Here is an 18,166-nt window from a genome sequence, read left to right as displayed (position 1 = left end):
TGCAGGTTCATTTCCCCACTTACTGAGATCTTTGCTGTCTTGTGTCTGCTCCAGTTCTGATGTGGATGCTGCAGGTACGGGGGGCACCAAACTGAGTCCTCAGGGGTCCTCTGGTTGGACGCTCCTCTGTCGAGGCATCCCTGCTCCACCTGAGATTCTCCTCTTCACCATCCTTCTTTATAATAGATTATAAATTTTTCAGATTTTTAGGACGTACACGCTGTATCTTCTGCTGTTTCGAGCAGAGCTGTCTGAAACGGTACAAAATTACACAAATGTCCACCATTCAGTCAATTATCCATTAAAACAACTTTTCAAGTTAATTTCTGTGTCTGTAGAATAATTATTTCACTGTGATGACTCACCTGTTTGTTCCACTAGAAGCAGTCGATGCTGTGGGATCTCTCTGACAGCTTGAGAAACAAACAGAAACATAAAGAAAATCAGAGCTACATGACACAGTCACATACCTCTGTTATACATACTGTTACGTCTTCAAGTGATGGAGGCAGCAGTTGTGGCCACTTCAGCGCTCTGTCCACAGGTTACTCGAATGTCAGTAGTCAGAGCTCCAACTCTAATTTGTTTAAAATAAGCAGGCTGAAAGTGTTTTTTCATAATGTGGCTGATCTCCACAGTTACCAAGGCTTTTGGGGAAGATAATCTTTTCTTAGGAGGGGCTAAAATAGTGGCAGTGACAATAAGTGGAGGGCTGAGCCTGAGCTGTCAGGGCCACTGTTCCCAATGTGCCTGATGTCGAATCATTCCACTCTGGAGGGGATTCGATTCTTAGATCTGAAACCACACAACTGGCCGGCAGTGGCAGCTACCATGCTGGGCAGCTCTCAGAAACACTGCTGAATCAGTCGCTCTGCCCTCCAACTTCTCTTTGTTGCTCGCTTTGACACAGACATCACAAATGACCATTGTTGGATCGCTCAATAGGACGTCACCAAAGAATCTGAACATAACCTATTGTAACAAAGGTTATCGGTGCAGACAGGATAAGTCTGAGACCAGACTTTCTTGTGCAGCAAGTACTTTTATTTTATCAGGCCACTCACAGGAACAACAGTGAATTACAACCATACTTCACATGCATTCGAACAAGTGGGCCTAACGCTCCATCTCACCACTTTCAGTTATGGTGCACATTTTCTTAAAATGCAACACAAACAAAAACCTTGTACTACACTATCACTGCGTACAGAACATTTAAGTAAACACATACAAACTCTACCACAGCACTAAATACAGCACATAAACAGGGAACAGAGAGCACCCATAATGCAATGCGGCAACACACCCACAGCAGGTGTTCCAAACCGCATACTTCTCCTACTACTCCTACTAAATTTTTGAGTTAGTAAGCGAGTTTGAGTAAGCAGAAGTTCCCGGATGCATACTAGATTCTCTGAAATGTTGGGTATGCATCATGAGGTTACTACTCATACTCAAACTACCCAAGATGCAACGTAACGTGACGTCGCCGATCGTCATTTCCTGTCAAAACGGCAGTTTCAAGCTAGCTACAACGAGGGTAGGTTCACTTCCTGTTTTCAAAACAAAAGCACCAATTGTATGGTAATGGCTTTCCCTTTGATAAAAGGCAACGGGTATTTTATTTTGTGAAAATAACCTGAAGTGCGTTGCTCACTGCGGCTAGCTTTAGTAGCGCCGAATTCGTGGGAACAAAATTGTAAACAGCCGGTATTTTGTCAGGTTTTCAACACGTTGGGGATCTAAACGACTACTTTCTCACCTGAAAATGTTTCAAATGTTGCTAAAGTTTACAGAGTTTAGAGCTTAAGAGAAATCAGCTTCAGGCCGGATGATTTCGGCTCGGGCAGGAGCGAAATGCATTGTGGGTAAACGCTCTGGATACTGTCTGATCGATGAGTATGTAGTATGCGGTTTCGAACACAGCCATCGATTATAAGAAGCTTTCTACACATGCGTCTAGTGGGATGACGTCATCGCCACTCGCCGCTGCAGCACAGCTCATTCACTCCGGTAAGGACGTCCATCGTACTCAAAGTTGTAGTCCACGTTGTCAAAATCTGATAAATATCCTGCCGTTACACAAAACTAGCAGAGGCAAACTCCGTGTGAAGTTAGCCGACTGTTACACACGGAGTAAATAAGATGAGCTGCAGCGGCGCGGGTCGATGACGTCATCCCACTAGACGCGTAGAAAGCTTCCTAAAAGCCACCCGACTTTCACCAAACTGTTATCGGTGATTAGATGAACGCATATTATCCCAGAGATAAGGTCCAGGTTTAAAATAAAATGAACTTCTCCTTTAATCCAACACAAATTTAGACAGAGCCCCCGACTCATATGGCAGGGAACCGTCCGAACAGGACATTTTAGCATGCAAAACAGAACCCACCAAACCCTCCAGCACAGCCTCACACGGCCTCTGTTCTCATGAGCAGGGGGGAAAAACTCACCGCGTTTATTACCCGGCCTCAGAGACCACAGCCCCCACTGGAAGGTGAGGCGAAAGCCGAATCGCAGAGCAGAAACCTCTCGTTCGTGACGTTCGTGGTGTGTGAGGGATGGTCGCCTTCAAACAGCCGATGTGCAGATGGCGCAGGGAGAACTCCGCTGACTCAGACTTAGTCGAACACAGGAATATTTTATATCCAGCCGGGTCCGTATCAGAATAACAGATTGATGTATCAAATTCTGGAGAGATCTTCAGAGCCCCAGTCCGTGCAATCCCTCCCTCGCTGTGGGTGCTCCTCCCGTTAAGTCGGGTAAAACCTTCCCATATTTGGTAACCCTGAACTCCCCGTCAACAGGCACACAGCCAGAATATAGTTTATCTGTATCTGGTGGGCCTCCCCACTAGGAATGTGTTTATGTCTGACTGTGTGCATCCCTGTGTGTGTGTGCAACACTGTCCTTGACGCTCTTTCGATCATCTGTTAAGTATCAGATGAGAAACACTCCCTCCACAGCAACAGACTGGATCTCAGTTACGCCAGGCCAGTGGTCACAGTTATTGGAAATATCATGAAATAGTTCACACAATCTTAAAATGTATTTTTTCATGAAAAGTTATCTACAACTTGTCTGCTGAGTCTGGACCAGTGTGTAAGTTCTTGTAAACTATTATTAATACTGTGATTAAGAATTATGACAAGTACTGAATGTATTCTGTAATTAATGAGCTGAAACAATAGCTCATTAATTACAGAATACAGAATACAAATACACAGCCTACAGTGTAATTGTTGTCAAGCTTCATGTAATTCAACATCCCAACTTGGTTGCTGAAGCCACTGGCAAAAGAAAAGTCTGTCCACCAACACTGAAATAAACCTCAGCAACAGGATAACCTTTTCAATCACCATGAACCCAGCTTGTTTCGATGGTTGCATCACCCACACAGCTCCCTCAGTATCTAACTAAACACAACTACTGACTGTACGCTTCACGTGTTTAAGAGGGCAACCTCCCACCGACCACTCACTGGCGCATGTTCATAAACAGAGGCTGGGAGAGGAAATGGAAAATAAAAGGGATGATTTATCTGTGTAGTTACTGTGGTGCAAACTTTAGTAACGCACAGAGTCAGCTGTTTTCTGAGAAGATGAGAAGCTTTTAATAATATAATATATTAACACAGTACAAGGTACAGAGCTCTGACCACTGAGACAAAAACAATTCAGTTATAATGCACATTGTCGCGTCATCGCTCCTTTGGTGTAGTTGTTCTTATCTAGTCTACGTTTCCTCCACGGCTACAGTCAACGTTACACAGCTGCAAGCACCGGCTTCATTTCTATCCTTAAAGTGCAGCTTTATCATATAACAAGCACAGGATGTTCTCTGGAGGAAAGAGAAAAACAGGATGTGTTATGTTATACACAGTAACAAGCAATACAATGCAAATAAGAATGAATTTTCCATTCCATTACTGAACAGCTTTACTGAGTTGAACTAATTGCACTCCTGGGATGGATTGGTTTTAGTAAAAGTGATTGTCTGTGAATTTGATAATCATTTTTCTTTAATTAGCCTAGAGGAAGTTACAGCCAAAGGTTGTTCTGTTAGTCTGTTAGTTGTTCTGGCAGATCTCAGCAAGGAAAATGAAAGAAAAGCCACTCCAGAGACCTGTTTGATACTTTATGAGAACTGGAAGACAAGTCCTGATCAAATTTACTCCAAGTTTCCTCACAGTACAACTGGAAGCCAAGATGACATCCAGCCTAATTTTTTTTTAGCACCAAAGAGAATATCCCCTATTTAGCCTGTATTCAAAAGTAGAAAATTATAGATTATCCAGGCCTTCATGTTTCCGAGACAAGCTTTTAACCTCAGTAACTGATGAGGTTCTCTTCTTCTACTCTTCTGGAAACAAAAGCAACATGATTCTAATCTCTGAGATATGTTCAGAGTGCAAGTGGTTGATTTCAGCTGTCAAACGGTTTCCTCTAGGATTTTTAAATCAACAATATTAAATTGTGACATAACGTCAGAGTTATTTCTAGGTTTTAGACACAGATTAGTTTTCTTGTTTGTCTGTGTTGCGTGAATGTTTTGTCTAATCGTTTTGATTTTTTGGCTAAAAAAGTTGGTAAAATTCGTTGCATTTCTCAGTGGAGAGGAGGTGTTGGTTTGACTGTTTAGGAGGATTTGTGAGTTTTTCAACCATAGCAAACAGAGTTCGAGAATTGTTGACATTCTTATTAATCATTTCAGATAAATGCACATACATGCATACATTCGAAACCAAACTAATAAAAAGCAGAAGATTGAATCAGCTGCTCTGTATATGGAACCTTCTGTCTGTCAGAGTAAACAGGGTTCAGCATCCATTTATTAGGCTGGATCCAACTCAAGGCCGCAGGCGGCTGGAGCCCGGCTGGGGCCCGGTCAGGCTGGGGCCCGACCCGACTGGCCCTGGGGGGTCCATTCAGGACACGCAGCTCATTTCCACAGATCCGATCCACAGAAAAGTTCTCAGAATAAACAGCAAACACATTTTATTAAAGCTTTCTCTTTACATTTGGCACCAGCTCGGTTCTACAAACATAAGGAAATATTTCACCCAAAGTTTTTACAACACCGCGACAGAAAAGAACCGGATCAGCAGAAAATCAGTCAATAAATTAAACTTAAAGCTTCGCTCAGAGCGGGTTTAAAGGGTCAGTTCGCCAAAAAGAACCTCCCTGTTCGCACTCAGGTCCACATGACTTGACTGGCGTGGGCAGCTACAAAAACACGTTTCCACCGTAGAAATTTATCGTAAAAAATTCAGGAAGTAAAAATCAAAGTTTGTTTTTTTAATCATTTTCAAAGGTTTAATAATATTTTAATATTTTCCGCCATTTTGTTTCTGAGGGATCTTCCCAAGGTTTTATTGACTTTTTTAAACAGTTTGAAGGTTTGATTCATGATTTCTGAGATTAAGGTTGCAGCAAAGATCCACAAATCCGATCAGAGCCCGATCAGAGCCCTGCTGTTTGATCAATGACAGGATGCGGCGGCGGCGGCGCTCATTCAGCTCGATGAGGGAAGCAGGAAAGGAACAAGCCCGGGTGTCAAAGCTGACGCCACATGGTTCTGAAAACGGCTCTGAATGTTGATCCGGAAGGTTCCGTCTGATTTATGGCAGAAGAGGAGGCTGACTGTGATTGGTGCTCGCTGTGTGGGGGCGGGGCTTGGTCAGACGACAGCTGGCTCCAGGTCAGCAGGTGGGTTAAAGGGACAGTTCGCCTCTTCTGACATGAAGCTGTATGACATCCCATATCAGCAACATCATTTCTGAACATCTTCTTACCCCCTGCTGCGTCCTGTGAGCAGAGTTCCAGCCTTGTTTTGGTGTTGATGAAGGTAGTCCTGCTAGTTGGCTGGGGTTTAAAAAATAAAGCGTTTTGCTTCTCAAAACAATATGCGTTCAACAGAGTAATACATTTGCATCACAAAATCGTTCTCCAGGAAAAAGTCAGACCTCACAATCGCTTGGCGCTATTTTTGCCTTCCTTGATATCAATGCGTACAGCCACCTAGCGATAGCTGCACCTGTTACGGTGTTTGCTGCTCGGTCTGCACAGTTCACACAGCCCGTAGTGATACGAAGGGAGAGAAAATAGGGCCAAGCGATTGTGAGGTCTGACTTTGTCCTGGAGAACGATTTTGTTATGCAAATGTATTACTCTTTTGAACGCATATTGTTTTGAGAAGCAAGACGCTTTATTTTTTAAACCCCAGCCAACTAGCCGGACTACCTTCATCAACACCAAAACGAGGCTGGAACTCTGCTCACAGGACGCAGCAGGGGGTAAGAAGATGTTCATAAATGATGTTGCTGATATGGGATGTTACACAGCTTCATGTCAAAAGAGGCGAACTGTCCCTTTAAGGCCGTAGAGAACATTCTGGTATCAGCGGGTCAGAGCTCGGTGTTGGGCCCCCGGCCCCCGGCCCGCCCTTCACACTCTCTTTGGAAGTCGCAGCCGTCCAGCAGGTGGCGGTACGCCGCCCGGACGTCCCGGTACAGCGGCGTGTCCTCCGTGGGCAGACCCGGGAAGCGCAGCGGCGCCTCGTTGAGGAGCATCTGGAGCCGCGGGCCGCGCTGGCAGTCGTACAGCACGAACAGCAGGTTGGCGGCGTACGGCACGATGCGACCGCTCCGGAAACTTCTACCTGTGGAGAGAGAGAGCGTGGTGACATCACCATTATGAGGTCATTGTGACGAGGGCAGAAACGGCGGCGGCTTCCTTCCAGCCCCAAACCTTCAGATCTTTTAAACAATAATTAGCCTGAAAATAAATACAAACTTGTGTTAAATAAACATGAATAAAAACATTTAATAAATCAGTTTTTTACTGGGATTGTTTTCTAAAAGTTTTAAAAATGGTTTTCCAGCATTTTTTATTATAATATGAACATTTTTACCTTTTTTTTCTATAATTCATCAATATATGTACAGAAATATTTTTCAAATGAACATAATTAAATATTTTACGGTTCATAATAATTTTCCAAATTTTTTTTTTTCCAGAATCTAATTAATTAATTTTTTTATAATTAAGATTAAAATGTTATTTTCAGAAATGTTCCTCATTTTATTAATGTTTTTCTGTTTCTGCAAATATTTATTAACCCTTTAAGAAACATTTTAACAACCAGATGGTTGTAAGGAAGTGACTTTAATCACCTAATTTGCATGTAGTGACATCACTGATGACATCACCTTTTCCCCTTCCTGGTCGACCCGTCACTGGGAAATTCTCACCCTCTGAACACTTCCTGGTAGCCGCTTGAGCTAATGGCCAAACGCTTCATGTTAGCTGCGTGAGCTAACGGCCAAACACTTCCTGTTAGCTGCGTGAGCTAACGTCCAAACGCTTCCTGTTAGCTGCGTGAGCTAACGTCCAAACGCTTCCTGTAAGCTGCGTGAGCTGATGGCCAAATGCTTCCTGTTAGCTGCGTGAGCTAACAGCCAAACGCTTCCTGTTAGCTGCGTGAGCTAACGTCCAAACGCTTCCTGTTAGCTGCATGAGCTAACGTCCAAACGCTTCCTGTTAGCTGCATGAGCTAACGGCCAAACACTTCCTGTTAGCTACGTGAGCTAACGGCCAAACGCTTCCAGTTAGCTGCGTGAGCTAACGTATCTCTTATACGGCGTTTAATTTAATTTCTCAGTTTACTGGAACATTTGGAATATGAAGATCTCTGAATTCAGGGATAATTGAAGTCACGGCCGAGGTGCCCTTGAGCAAGGCACTGTACTTAAAATTAGATCTCGATTTATCATTCGTGGTCAAACGCTCATCCCTGACTGTTGGGTGGGGGCGGGGCTTCATACCGTGCTGTGAATGGTAGTTGCTGGCAGTGGGCGGAGTCTGGTCCTTGTAGAGTCCCAGCAGGGAGAGGAGGGGAAGGAGCGTCTCAGCATGTCCCACCAGGACGGAGGCCGGTTCAGGAGACGCCTCAGTGGACCTGAGAGCAACACCATCAATGATCAATCAATCAGTACCTGCTGCTGATTGGTCAGAAGTCTCACGTGACGTCACCGACCTGCGAGGACGCCCGGCTTTGTCCAGCGTCCTGAAGATGTGATGGAAGAGGGGACAGCTGGACAGGCTGCTGATCACATGACCGTGAGAGCGCTTCCAGAACTGCTTCAGGTCCGATTTGTACTCCAACACCTGCAGACAGAAGAAGCAGCCGGCTCATCGTTTCTGCTCCGATTTCATTCAACGAGTTTCACTTGAAACGGTGGAAAAAAGCCACGTCTCTGCAGGTGAGTCTGAAAGGAGCACATCTGATACCTTTGCTTTGGTTCATTTTCAGCTTCTCAAACGAAAGAAAGCAGGAAATAATGTGAAATACCGCTGGAGCCTATCCCAGCTGTCATTGGGCGAGAGGCTGGAAATGTACTGACATATTCAGTAAAACCCCTCTTTCCTGTTCCTGGGAGCGTATATCAGGACAACACAACTCTGGTATTTATTTAGCTCTCCTTTGGCTGAAAGTTCCTCATATAACGAGCTGTTCTGCTTTTCATTTCTAAAGTATGTCCGTCCTTAAGTTGGCCCCGCCTCCTCTGCTAAGCCCCGCCCACTCACATCCACCCTGCTGGCCGGATGAAGCCAGCTTCTGATGGAAATGTTCTGCTGTCAGCTGCACTGAGGAGCATGCATCTTCCATCCAGCAGCAGCCTCAGAGGATATCAGAGCCCAGTGGATAAACTCCATCTGAGGCTAATGTTCCAGCAGAGCTAGCTAAAGACTGTGGATGTGCAGCAGCCACTTTTCATCCCACTGTTTTAACAACTCGGTCCAGTTCAACGCTGGCCTGAAGAAGCTGAGCCACAAAGAGGGATCAGTTCCAACTCTCAGAGCCTGAACTTCAGAGCAGGGAAATGGAAGCATCTGAGAAATAACTCCTCATGTTTTATTTATTGATTTATTTTCTCCTTTAGCAGCAGCTAACGCTAACAGCTTGGCTAATGAAGGTGACATACACCAGCTTCTGAGGAGTTATTGCTGTTCCTTTCTGAAAGGTGAACATTATTGTTCCCACATCACTTTCAGGAGAAACAGGGTCAGATCAAACCCTGTTTCCATCATGGGAGAAGAAGTGGAGGTGGTCGAGGAATATAAATACCTTGGTGTTCATGTGGACAACAGACTGGACTGGAGACACAACAGTGAAGCCATCTACAAGAAAGGACAGAGCAGACTGTACTTCTTGAGGAAGCTAAGGTCCTTCAAGGTTTGCAAGAAGATGTTGCAGATATTCTACAAGTCTGTTGTTGAGAGCGTCATTTCCTCTTGCGTCATCTGTTGGGGCAGCAGCATCAGAACCAGGGACCTAAAAAGACTCAACAACCTGATAAAGAAGGCTGGTTCTGTTCTGAGGACGACTGTGGAACCTCTGGAGACAATAATGCAAAGAAGGATTTTGCATAAAATCAAGAGAATTATGGACAACCCTGAACATCCTCTCCATGAGACTGTTATCAGAAAACAGAGTCTCTTCAGTCAAAGGCTTCTTCAGTTTGGATGCAAAACGGACCGCTATAAATAAAGTATTTTTGAATGGAATTGAATTGTTAGCTGAAGCTTTCTAGCTGAACGATTCCGTTCTGTAACTCATCAACCTGCAGCTGTGTGGATAAGATGGTTTCCAACACAACACCGGTCCTCTCCTCACTCTCGGTGTGCTAACGTTACATTATCAGCATGTTTCTGATAAAGATGTAGGTGTTTCATGAGGTTAATATATCCAAAATGTTTAAACGCAGTAATTAACGGTACACATGCATTACTACGAGTTACGCTGTGAACATCACTGTTGATGAGAAAGCATTGTTTACTAGCATCTGCTGCTAGCTTACAGATACATGCTAAACTGTTTCTCTCTGGGATCAATAGAGGAACTATCTGTATCTGTATGTAGAGCTGGAGGGTTGTTGGTCTGACTGCAGGAATAGCTTTTTCATGTCTGAGTTTCTGCATTAAATCAAACAGCAGGTGTCCAGCTGTTGATAGCAGCTAACGTAGGTAAACACAGCTAACGTAGGTAAACACAGCTAACGCAGGTAAACACGGCTAACGCAGGTAAACACGGCTAACGTAGGTAAACACGGCTAACGCAGGTAAACACAGCTAACGTAGGTAAACGCAGGTAAACACAGCTAACGTAGGTAAACACGGCTAACACAGGTAAACACAGCTAACGCAGGTAAACACAGCAAACGCAGGTAAACACAGCTAACGTAGGTAAACACGGCTAACGCATGTAAACGTAGCTAACGTAGGTAAACACGGCTAACGCAGGTAAACACAGTTAACGTAGGTAAACACAGCTAACGCAGGTAAACACAGCTAACGTAGGTAAACACGGCTAACACAGGTAAACACAGCTAACGCAGGTAAACACAGCTAACGTAGGTAAACACGGCTAACACAGGTAAACACAGCTAACGTAGGTAAACGCAGCTAACGCAGGTAAACACAGCTAACGCAGGTAAACACGGCTAACGCAGGTAAACACGGCTAACGCAGGTAAACGTAGCTAACGCAGGTAACGCAGCTAACGCAGGTAACGCAGCTAACGCAGGTAAACGCAAGTAAACACAGCTAACGTAGGTAAACGCAGCTAACGCAGGTAAACACAGCTAACACAGGTAAACACAGCTAACGTAGGTAAACGCAGCTAACGCAGGTAAACGCAGGGAAACATAGCTAATGTAGGTAAACGCAGCTAACGCAGGTAAACACAGCTAACGCAGGTAAACACAGCTAACGTAGGTAAACGCAGCTAACACAGGTAAACGCAGCTAACGTTGGTAAACACAGCTAACGCAGGTAAACGCAGCAGCTAACGCAGGTAACCCAGGTAAACGCAGCTAACGCAGGTAAACGTAGCTAACGCAGGTAAATGCAGCTAACGCAGCTAACGCAGGTAACGCAGAAAACGCAGGTAAACGCAGCTAAAGCAGGTAAACACAGCTAAACGCAGCAGCTAACGCAGCTAACACAGGTAAACGCAGCAGCTAACGCAGGTAAACGCAGCTAACGCAGGTAAACACAGCTAATGCAGGTAAACGCAGCTAAAGCAGGTAAACGCAGCTAACGCAGGTAAACACAGCTAAACGCAGCAGCTAACGCAGCTAACGCAGGTAAACGCAGCTAACGTAGGTAAACGCAGCTAAAGCAGGTAAACGTAGATGTAGGTAAACGCAGCTAAAGCAGGTAAACGTAGCTAACGCAGGTAAACGCAGCATAACTCTGCACAGCAGTATGATGGCGTGTCCTCAGCCAACGGACAGAAACTAACCCTTAAACTGATGTAATTCTTATATAACTAATAAATGAACCAGCCTGTCTCATATTTCAATAAGACCTCAGAAAACTGTGCAGAATTGTTAAAAAAGATCAGAATAAGTCTCCTTTAACCTTGGCATCGCTCTCGTCAAACAGGAAGCACCACGGGGAGTGGATGGATTTGATGGACAGCTCGTAGGAACACAGAAAGAAGGCAGCTTCCACCAACTCTAAGGGAGCCAAAGAGGGACAAAAGTTCAGCAACAGACCGACTTATTCAGCTTCAACAACGACATACAGGACACGGATATTACGTTTCAGATTCAGGGGAACGTTTCAGATTCAGGGGAACGTTTCATATTCACCGGAACGTTTCAGATTCGGAGGAACGTTTCAGATTCAGGGGAACGTTTAATATTCAGGGGGAACGTTTCAGATTCAGGGGAACGTTTCAGATTCAGGGGAACGTTTAATATTCAGGGGAACGTTTCATATTCGGGGGGAACGTTTCAGATTCAGGGGAACGTTTAATATTCGGGGGGAACGTTTCATATTCGGGGGGAACGTTTCAGATTCAGGGGAACGTTTCAGATTCAGGGGAACGTTTCAGATTCAGGGGAACGTTTCAGATTCGGGGGAACGTTTCATATTCAGGGGAACGTTTCATATTCAGGGGAACGTTTCATATTCAGGGGAACGTTTCAGATTCAGGGGAACGTTTCATATTCAGGGGAACGTTTCAGATTCAGGGGAACATTTCAGATTCAGGGGAACGTTTCAGATTCAGGGGAGCGTTTAATATTCAGGGGAACGTTTCAGATTCAGGGGGAACGTTTCATATTCAGGGGAACGTTTCAGATTCAGGGGAACGTTTCATATTCAGGGGAACGTTTGTTATTCAGGGGGAACGTTTCAGATTCAGGGGAACGTTTCAGATTCAGGGGAACGTTTCATATTCAGGGGAACGTTTCATATTCAGGGGAAGGTTTCAGATTCAGGGGAAGGTTTCAGATTCAGGGGAAGGTTTCAGATTCAGGGGAGCGTTTCAGATTCAGGGGAGCGTTGGCGGACATTTTGCAGCGTTTGTGCTTCTGACCTGGTGTGAGGCGCTGAAGAGGAAGGCCGAGGCTCTCAGCCATCCTCCTCCTCACTGCTTCCATCTCCTCCCCGTGTTTGAACTTCTCCACCTCCAGCAGCGCCGTGCGATTGTTTTCCACGCCCTCCACGTAACCACGGCAATGCTCAAAGAAGCGCATCAGCTGGTCGTCCTCCACATGGCTGTACTCTGGAGGGCCCTCTGCAGACAGAGGTTCATGTAGAATCCTTAAATCAGACTAAACCTCCGCTTAGACCAGAGATGCTTCTACATTCAACACTCAAACTGTCCAGTTTTATTCCAACACTAAAGACAATCAGCTTCCCTTGGACCACAGCTCTCTCTGTAGTAAATATGAACGTCAGCTGAGAGCAAAGTAACACGCTGCCATGGACAACCACACGTTCATTCAACAGAAAGCAGGTAAGGAGCAGCTTCCCATATTCCTAAAATACTGTTTAAGGTCAATAAAACTGTTATTAACAGATCATCTCATCAACATTATGATGCTGAACTGCCTGAAAAGTTCCTAATTAACTCGATTATTGATTACTACCCATTCCTCGTGGTAATTCTATCGTATTGCTCCCAACTGGCTGCTCACCGTCATCCTTTGAATCTGATCTTTTCCACAGTTTTAAATGTGCCGTTGTTCATCCGCTGCTAAGAAACTCTCATCTGGACCGTTTATCTCTAAGACCGATCTCCAGACTGCGTGTAACAGAACTTAACATCACCTGTGCACAGCTGGTGTTTACAGTCTCTTTAACAGCTTCCAGTCTGGCTGCAGAGCACTCCATTATGAACAGACTCTCTTGTTGAGGTGACCTTTGACCTCCTGCTGGGTGCAGGATGCTCAGATTTACTTCTTTCGTCCTCCTGCATCATTTGGACTCCAGGCTGAGTTTATTACCCTCATCTCTCAACAGCTCAGCCGACTCCCGGCGTCGCTCAGGGCTCCGTCTTCGGCCTCCTTCTGTTCTCCGGCGACATGCTGCCCCTTTGCCGTAATGTTCCCTAACATCTGGATCCATCAGTCCTGTTGGTTCTGATCTCTATGGGATCATATCAGGCTGCAGGAATGGGGCAGTAATATTTCAGTTTTGGTGCTCAGGGCAAACATCTCGTTCAGTCTTGTTTTTCCGACTGAAGACGAACCCCGTAATGATTCTTCTTCCAGCTGCTGACAAAGTTCTGCAGCTTCTGGAACAAACTGCTGAACCCATGTGCCTGCCTCCCTGTTCGATTGATTTTAATTCCCTACTGCTCACCTTCAAGCCTTTAATGGCCCCAAATACACCTCATATCCACTACATTTCCCAGGATGCCTTTCACACTCACCGTGGTGACCCCAGTGCTGCTGCAGACCCTCCTGGAAGGCCTCCACGCTGCTCACACAGCGATGCTTGGAGCTGGTCCGGAAGCTGACCCTCCTCTCGCTCACGTTCTCCTCCGACAGCAGAGACGGGAACAAGGCGGCCAGACGGCGAGCCAGCTGACGGAGGTCATCCCTGCCCTTCATCACCAGCCGACCTGAGGAGGAGGAGGAGGAGGACAGGTGTGAGCTCACAGCATCTTCACCGGAATACTCAGCAGGAAACTTTATCTCACGTTTTTATGGAGCCAGAAAAAGCACCGGAGATGAGAAGAAGAGCTTCCTGAGGCAGCAGGCCCTTCGTTTATCAGAAAAACTTCTGAGGAGAACGTTTCTCCAGAAATGATGTTAAAGGGACAGTTCGCCTCTTCTGACATGAAGCTGTGTGACATCCCATATCAGTAACATCAGTTATGAACATCTTCTTACCCCCTGCTGCGTCCTGTGAGCAGAGTTCCAGCCTCGTTTTGGTGTTGATGAAGGTAGTCCTGCTAGTTGGCTGGGGTTTAAAAAATAAAGCGTTTTGCTTCTCAAAACAACATGCGTTCAACTGAGTAATACATTTGCATCACAAAATCGTTCTCCAGGAAAAAGTCAACAGACGCGCCTGTTACGGTGTTTGCTGCTCGGTCTGCACTTCGGTCTACGCAGCAGGCAGTGATACGAAGGGAGAGAAAATAGGGCCAAGCGATGTGAGGTCTGACTTTTTCCTGGAGAACGATTTTGTGATGCAAATGTATTACTCTTCTGAACACATATTGTTCTGAGAAGCAAAACGCTTTATTTTTTAAACCCCAGCCAACTAGCCGGACTACCTTCATCAACACCAAAACGAGGCTGGAACTCTGCTCACAGGACGCAGCAGGGGGTAAGAAGATGTTCAGAAATGATGTTGCTGATATGGGATGTCATACAGCCTCATGTCAGAAGAGGCGAACTATCCCTTTAACTTATATTTGAGAAGTTTAAACATAATAAAACGTTTCAGCGGATTTAATAAAATCCATTTGGAATGTTTAAATGTTTTCAGCAGCATTAAAAAGGCTAAAATGAATATTTCAAAGAACATTCCGCCAGATTAAATTAATACATCTTTAGACATTTCTAAACAGATTCAATTCAGCTTTCAGGAGAATTTGAATCTCGGCAGGTGACCGGGGACCTCGCCGGGACTCTCACCGTCCATGTCCTCGGTGTACCACGGCTCCCAGCGGCTCCGGACGTCCCGCAGCCAGGCGGCAGAGCCCCCGGAGCTCCCGGAGCTTTCTGTCCGGACCAGCTCGCTCAGCCTCTGGATCCTGCGGATGTTTTTGACGGTCGGGTATCGGCTGCCGTGCCTGATGACAGCGGTCAGGTGGACCGGGGAGCAGCGCTCGGTGGACGGAGGTCTGAGCACGGACATGTTCACGGATAAGAAGTCCCGCAGCAGGTGCGGGTTCACCTCCTCGTACCGGGTCTTGGTCCCGAAGTACGCGGCGATGTGCGGGATGTCCGGGACCGCCAGAGAGGAGCAGGAGAGGCGGGTGGGAGCCAGGCTGAGAGCCGCCAGCAGCAGCCCGTGAGCGGGCCAGAGGAACGGGAACATGTCTGCGGGAGGATCGCACCGAACCGAGCCTCACAACAGCCGCTCTTTGCGGCTTTGTTGATCTTCCGGGTTAATCACGTGACCGCTGACCTCTTTCGGTGGCCGAACAAAACCGCTCCCGGAGTTTTAAAATCCTTTTTTTTTTTTTTTTTTTTTTTGCAGAAATCACAACAAAATAAGTGGATCGATAAATATTGATCACGCAAGCAGTCAGTGAGAATAAAAGTGGTTTGTAGAAACGTTTAACTTCATATTGTTTAATGGATTCATGTCAAAATAAAAGCCCTGAGCTGCGAGCCAAACTTCTTCTTCTTCTTTAAACATTTACGGAAGTTGGCACCCTGGAGACATTATTGCTATCTCTTGATAACTTTATTAAAATGATTTTTAAATGTCCTGTACGTCTCTGCCAGCTCCCCTCACCCCGTTAATCTAATCGTATCTTTCCTCCAATCATCCGCAGCTCATGATGTTCAGCTGTTGACAACAATATTCACAAAGTCCAGACTGATGCTCTCTGTCACATACTTTGTCTTATTTAAATGATCGGGACTTAATCTTAGCCAGGTTATCACCACCTCGTCTCTGTATCTTGCCCTACTTATTACATCCTCACTAAGTGTAACTACCTTGTGTTTCACAGTACCGTATTTCATCCAAATGTCTTCCCCTCTGACCCTCAGAGGAGACGGAGCCTTTTCCGCTGCCGGTCCAAAATTGTGGAACGACCTCCCATTTTATATCAGACAAGCCCCTTCACTGCCCATTTTTAAAACTCGTCTTAAAACCCATTTTTATTCCCTGGCTTTTAACTCAGCATGAGACTCTGTTTCTGTTATTGTTTTTATTATTTTAATATTGTTGTTGTTTATTGTTGTTTTTGCATTGTTCTCGTGTTTTATGCCTTGTATTTTGTGTTGTACAGCACTTTGTTTCAGCCACAGGCTATATAAATAAAGTTGAGTTGAGTTGAGATAATCAAATGTTAACATGTACTGCTTGCATCTGAGAGGCTTGTTCAGCTGATTTATCCACAAATTTTTTAAACCCCAGCCAACTAGCCGGACTACCTTCATCAACACCAAAACGAGGCTGGAACTCTGCTCACAGGACGCAGCAGGGGGTAAGAAGATGTTCATAAATGATGCTGCTGATATGGGATGTCATAAGAGGCGAACTATCCCTTTAACATCGATGTGGCCGATGATGTTGTTTTAGGTTGGGAGTGATACCTTCAGTGGATGGGATTCTGCTGAGTCAGCACAGTTCAGGACTTATGGGGCAAATGGGAGAGGAAAGAGGAAGTTTTTTTCTTTCCACTCTCTCCTCAGCACGGGGGATTGAAGACTAAAGAGGTTTAAACACCTTTAGAGATCAGACTGTAAACTGTCTGCTGTGTGTTTAAGGAAAACACAAAGAAGTGTGAATACAGGGAGTCCTGATGGTGTAAATGTGATAAAGTCTCATGTTTGCTTCCCATTTATTGTCAGCATACAACAGAGAATCAGAACTCCAACAAACCCGTTGAAACCAATTGGTTCGACTTAAAAAACAGCAGCTGATGGAACCCACATTCAACATGTGAATTCTGTTCAGATTCAGACTCCAAAAGGCCTTTAATGTGTACAATCTAATCCATCCATATAGAAATAAAGAAAAATAGAACAAACATTAAAAACCCAACATTGACAACAATAACGCTCCACTAACTTAAACAGGATAATATAGATAGAAAATTCAGATGTCTGACAGCAGGAATAAATAAGCTTGCACAGGGATTTGTTCTCCATGTTGGCGCACGTCACACCAGTCAGAGGTCATAACCACACGGTTCTTAGAAAGAACATGCTCAGTTTGACATGTGCTTCTTCTGCCCTTTGGATCACAGTTCAGCTAAATGAACAAACTTTAGCGGGACAAACCCTGACATTGCTATTTAAAACGCTTTGTCGTTCACAGAGGCCTGTGGAAGAAGAAGATAACAGCTTCTTTTGGTCTTAGGCTACGTGCCCACGACAACGCTCTGAAGCATAAACGCAGAAGTCTGTTTTTTTCCTCCACAATTTATCTGCGTTCTCACGAGCGTCTTGGGGTGGATATCTGTCTATCCATGGGAACAGGGAAAACGTATAAAACTCATAAAACTCGCAGTTTGCCTATGTAGTATGCACGCCCCGGACGTAGGTGGCAGTAGCAACAATACCTTTGGTATATGAGTTATATATTAATAAATATGAGAAATGCTTGTTTTGTGGCTACTTCCTCCGCGTCAGTTGGAATAAAATGGCTAAGCGCGGCGGCAACAACAGTACGCCTTCAAACTTTGTTTGGACAGATGAGGTCCAGTTGCTCCTGAACACGACACTGAACTACAAAGCCAGGCAGGCAGTGGATAATGTGGATTGGGAGAGTGTCCAAAATAAATATAGTGAGATATGGGAGTCGTTCATGGAGAACTACCCACTTAACGTGTGCAAAAAACGCACTTCTGCCTTTTGAACTGTTCCTACGGCGACGAGAGGTTGGATCGTTTTCAAGATCTCCACTCTGGAGGGCGTTTGCGTTTTCTCCGTTTTGAAAACGCCGTCGCCGTGTGCAAGATAGGCACATCTGTCGAAATGTTCTGCGTTTATCTGTCGTTACCGTTGTCGTGGGCACGTAGCCTTAGTTCCTTGGTTACCCGGGGTGTGTTATTTGGGTAAATAACCACATTTCTAGTTGGAATAACTGATAAAAAAAACAGCATTGGTCATTCAAAATGTAAATGTTCAATCTGAATATCTTAAAAAGATAGAGATGTGATGTTCTTCTGTTG

At 45.1% G+C, this 18,166-nt stretch overlaps 2 protein-coding genes across 3 annotated transcripts in view; both read right to left on the bottom strand.

The window, feature by feature from the left end:
• Positions 1–927, bottom strand: part of LOC142374497 (uncharacterized) — a 40,979-nt gene extending 40,052 nt beyond the window's left edge. The window contains exons 1-3 of the mRNA XM_075458219.1: positions 831–927; positions 366–413; positions 24–98 (exon numbers count right to left, since the gene is read on the bottom strand). Coding sequence (XP_075314334.1) covers positions 24–98; positions 366–413; positions 831–927 — 220 coding nt within the window. The remainder of the gene's footprint in view (positions 1–23; positions 99–365; positions 414–830) is intronic.
• A 5,400-nt stretch (positions 928–6,327) lies between these two features.
• On the bottom strand, positions 6,328–15,465 carry LOC142373749 (multiple inositol polyphosphate phosphatase 1-like). 2 transcript variants are annotated; one of them, XM_075457123.1, is made up of 7 exons: positions 14,946–15,465; positions 13,733–13,924; positions 12,392–12,580; positions 11,428–11,525; positions 8,039–8,169; positions 7,827–7,960; positions 6,328–6,661 (listed from the first exon to the last, which is right to left on the bottom strand). In XM_075457123.1, the coding sequence occupies exons 1-7, from the start codon at positions 15,349–15,351 to the stop codon at positions 6,408–6,410; spliced, it is 1,404 nt and encodes a 467-aa protein (XP_075313238.1). In that variant the 5' UTR covers positions 15,352–15,465; the 3' UTR covers positions 6,328–6,407. The 2 variants fall into 2 exon arrangements, with proteins under 2 accessions (XP_075313238.1, XP_075313237.1); XM_075457122.1 differs by having other exon boundaries at positions 12,392–12,592; positions 14,946–15,462.
• Between the last annotated feature and the right edge of the window lie 2,701 nt (positions 15,466–18,166).

The sequence above is a fragment of the Odontesthes bonariensis genome, chromosome 23 (assembly GCF_027942865.1).
Source record: "Odontesthes bonariensis isolate fOdoBon6 chromosome 23, fOdoBon6.hap1, whole genome shotgun sequence".
NCBI classification, from domain to species: domain Eukaryota; kingdom Metazoa; phylum Chordata; class Actinopteri; order Atheriniformes; family Atherinopsidae; genus Odontesthes; species Odontesthes bonariensis.
The sequence above is the reverse complement of the archived record's forward strand: the minus strand, read 5'-3'. Positions and strand labels throughout refer to the sequence as shown.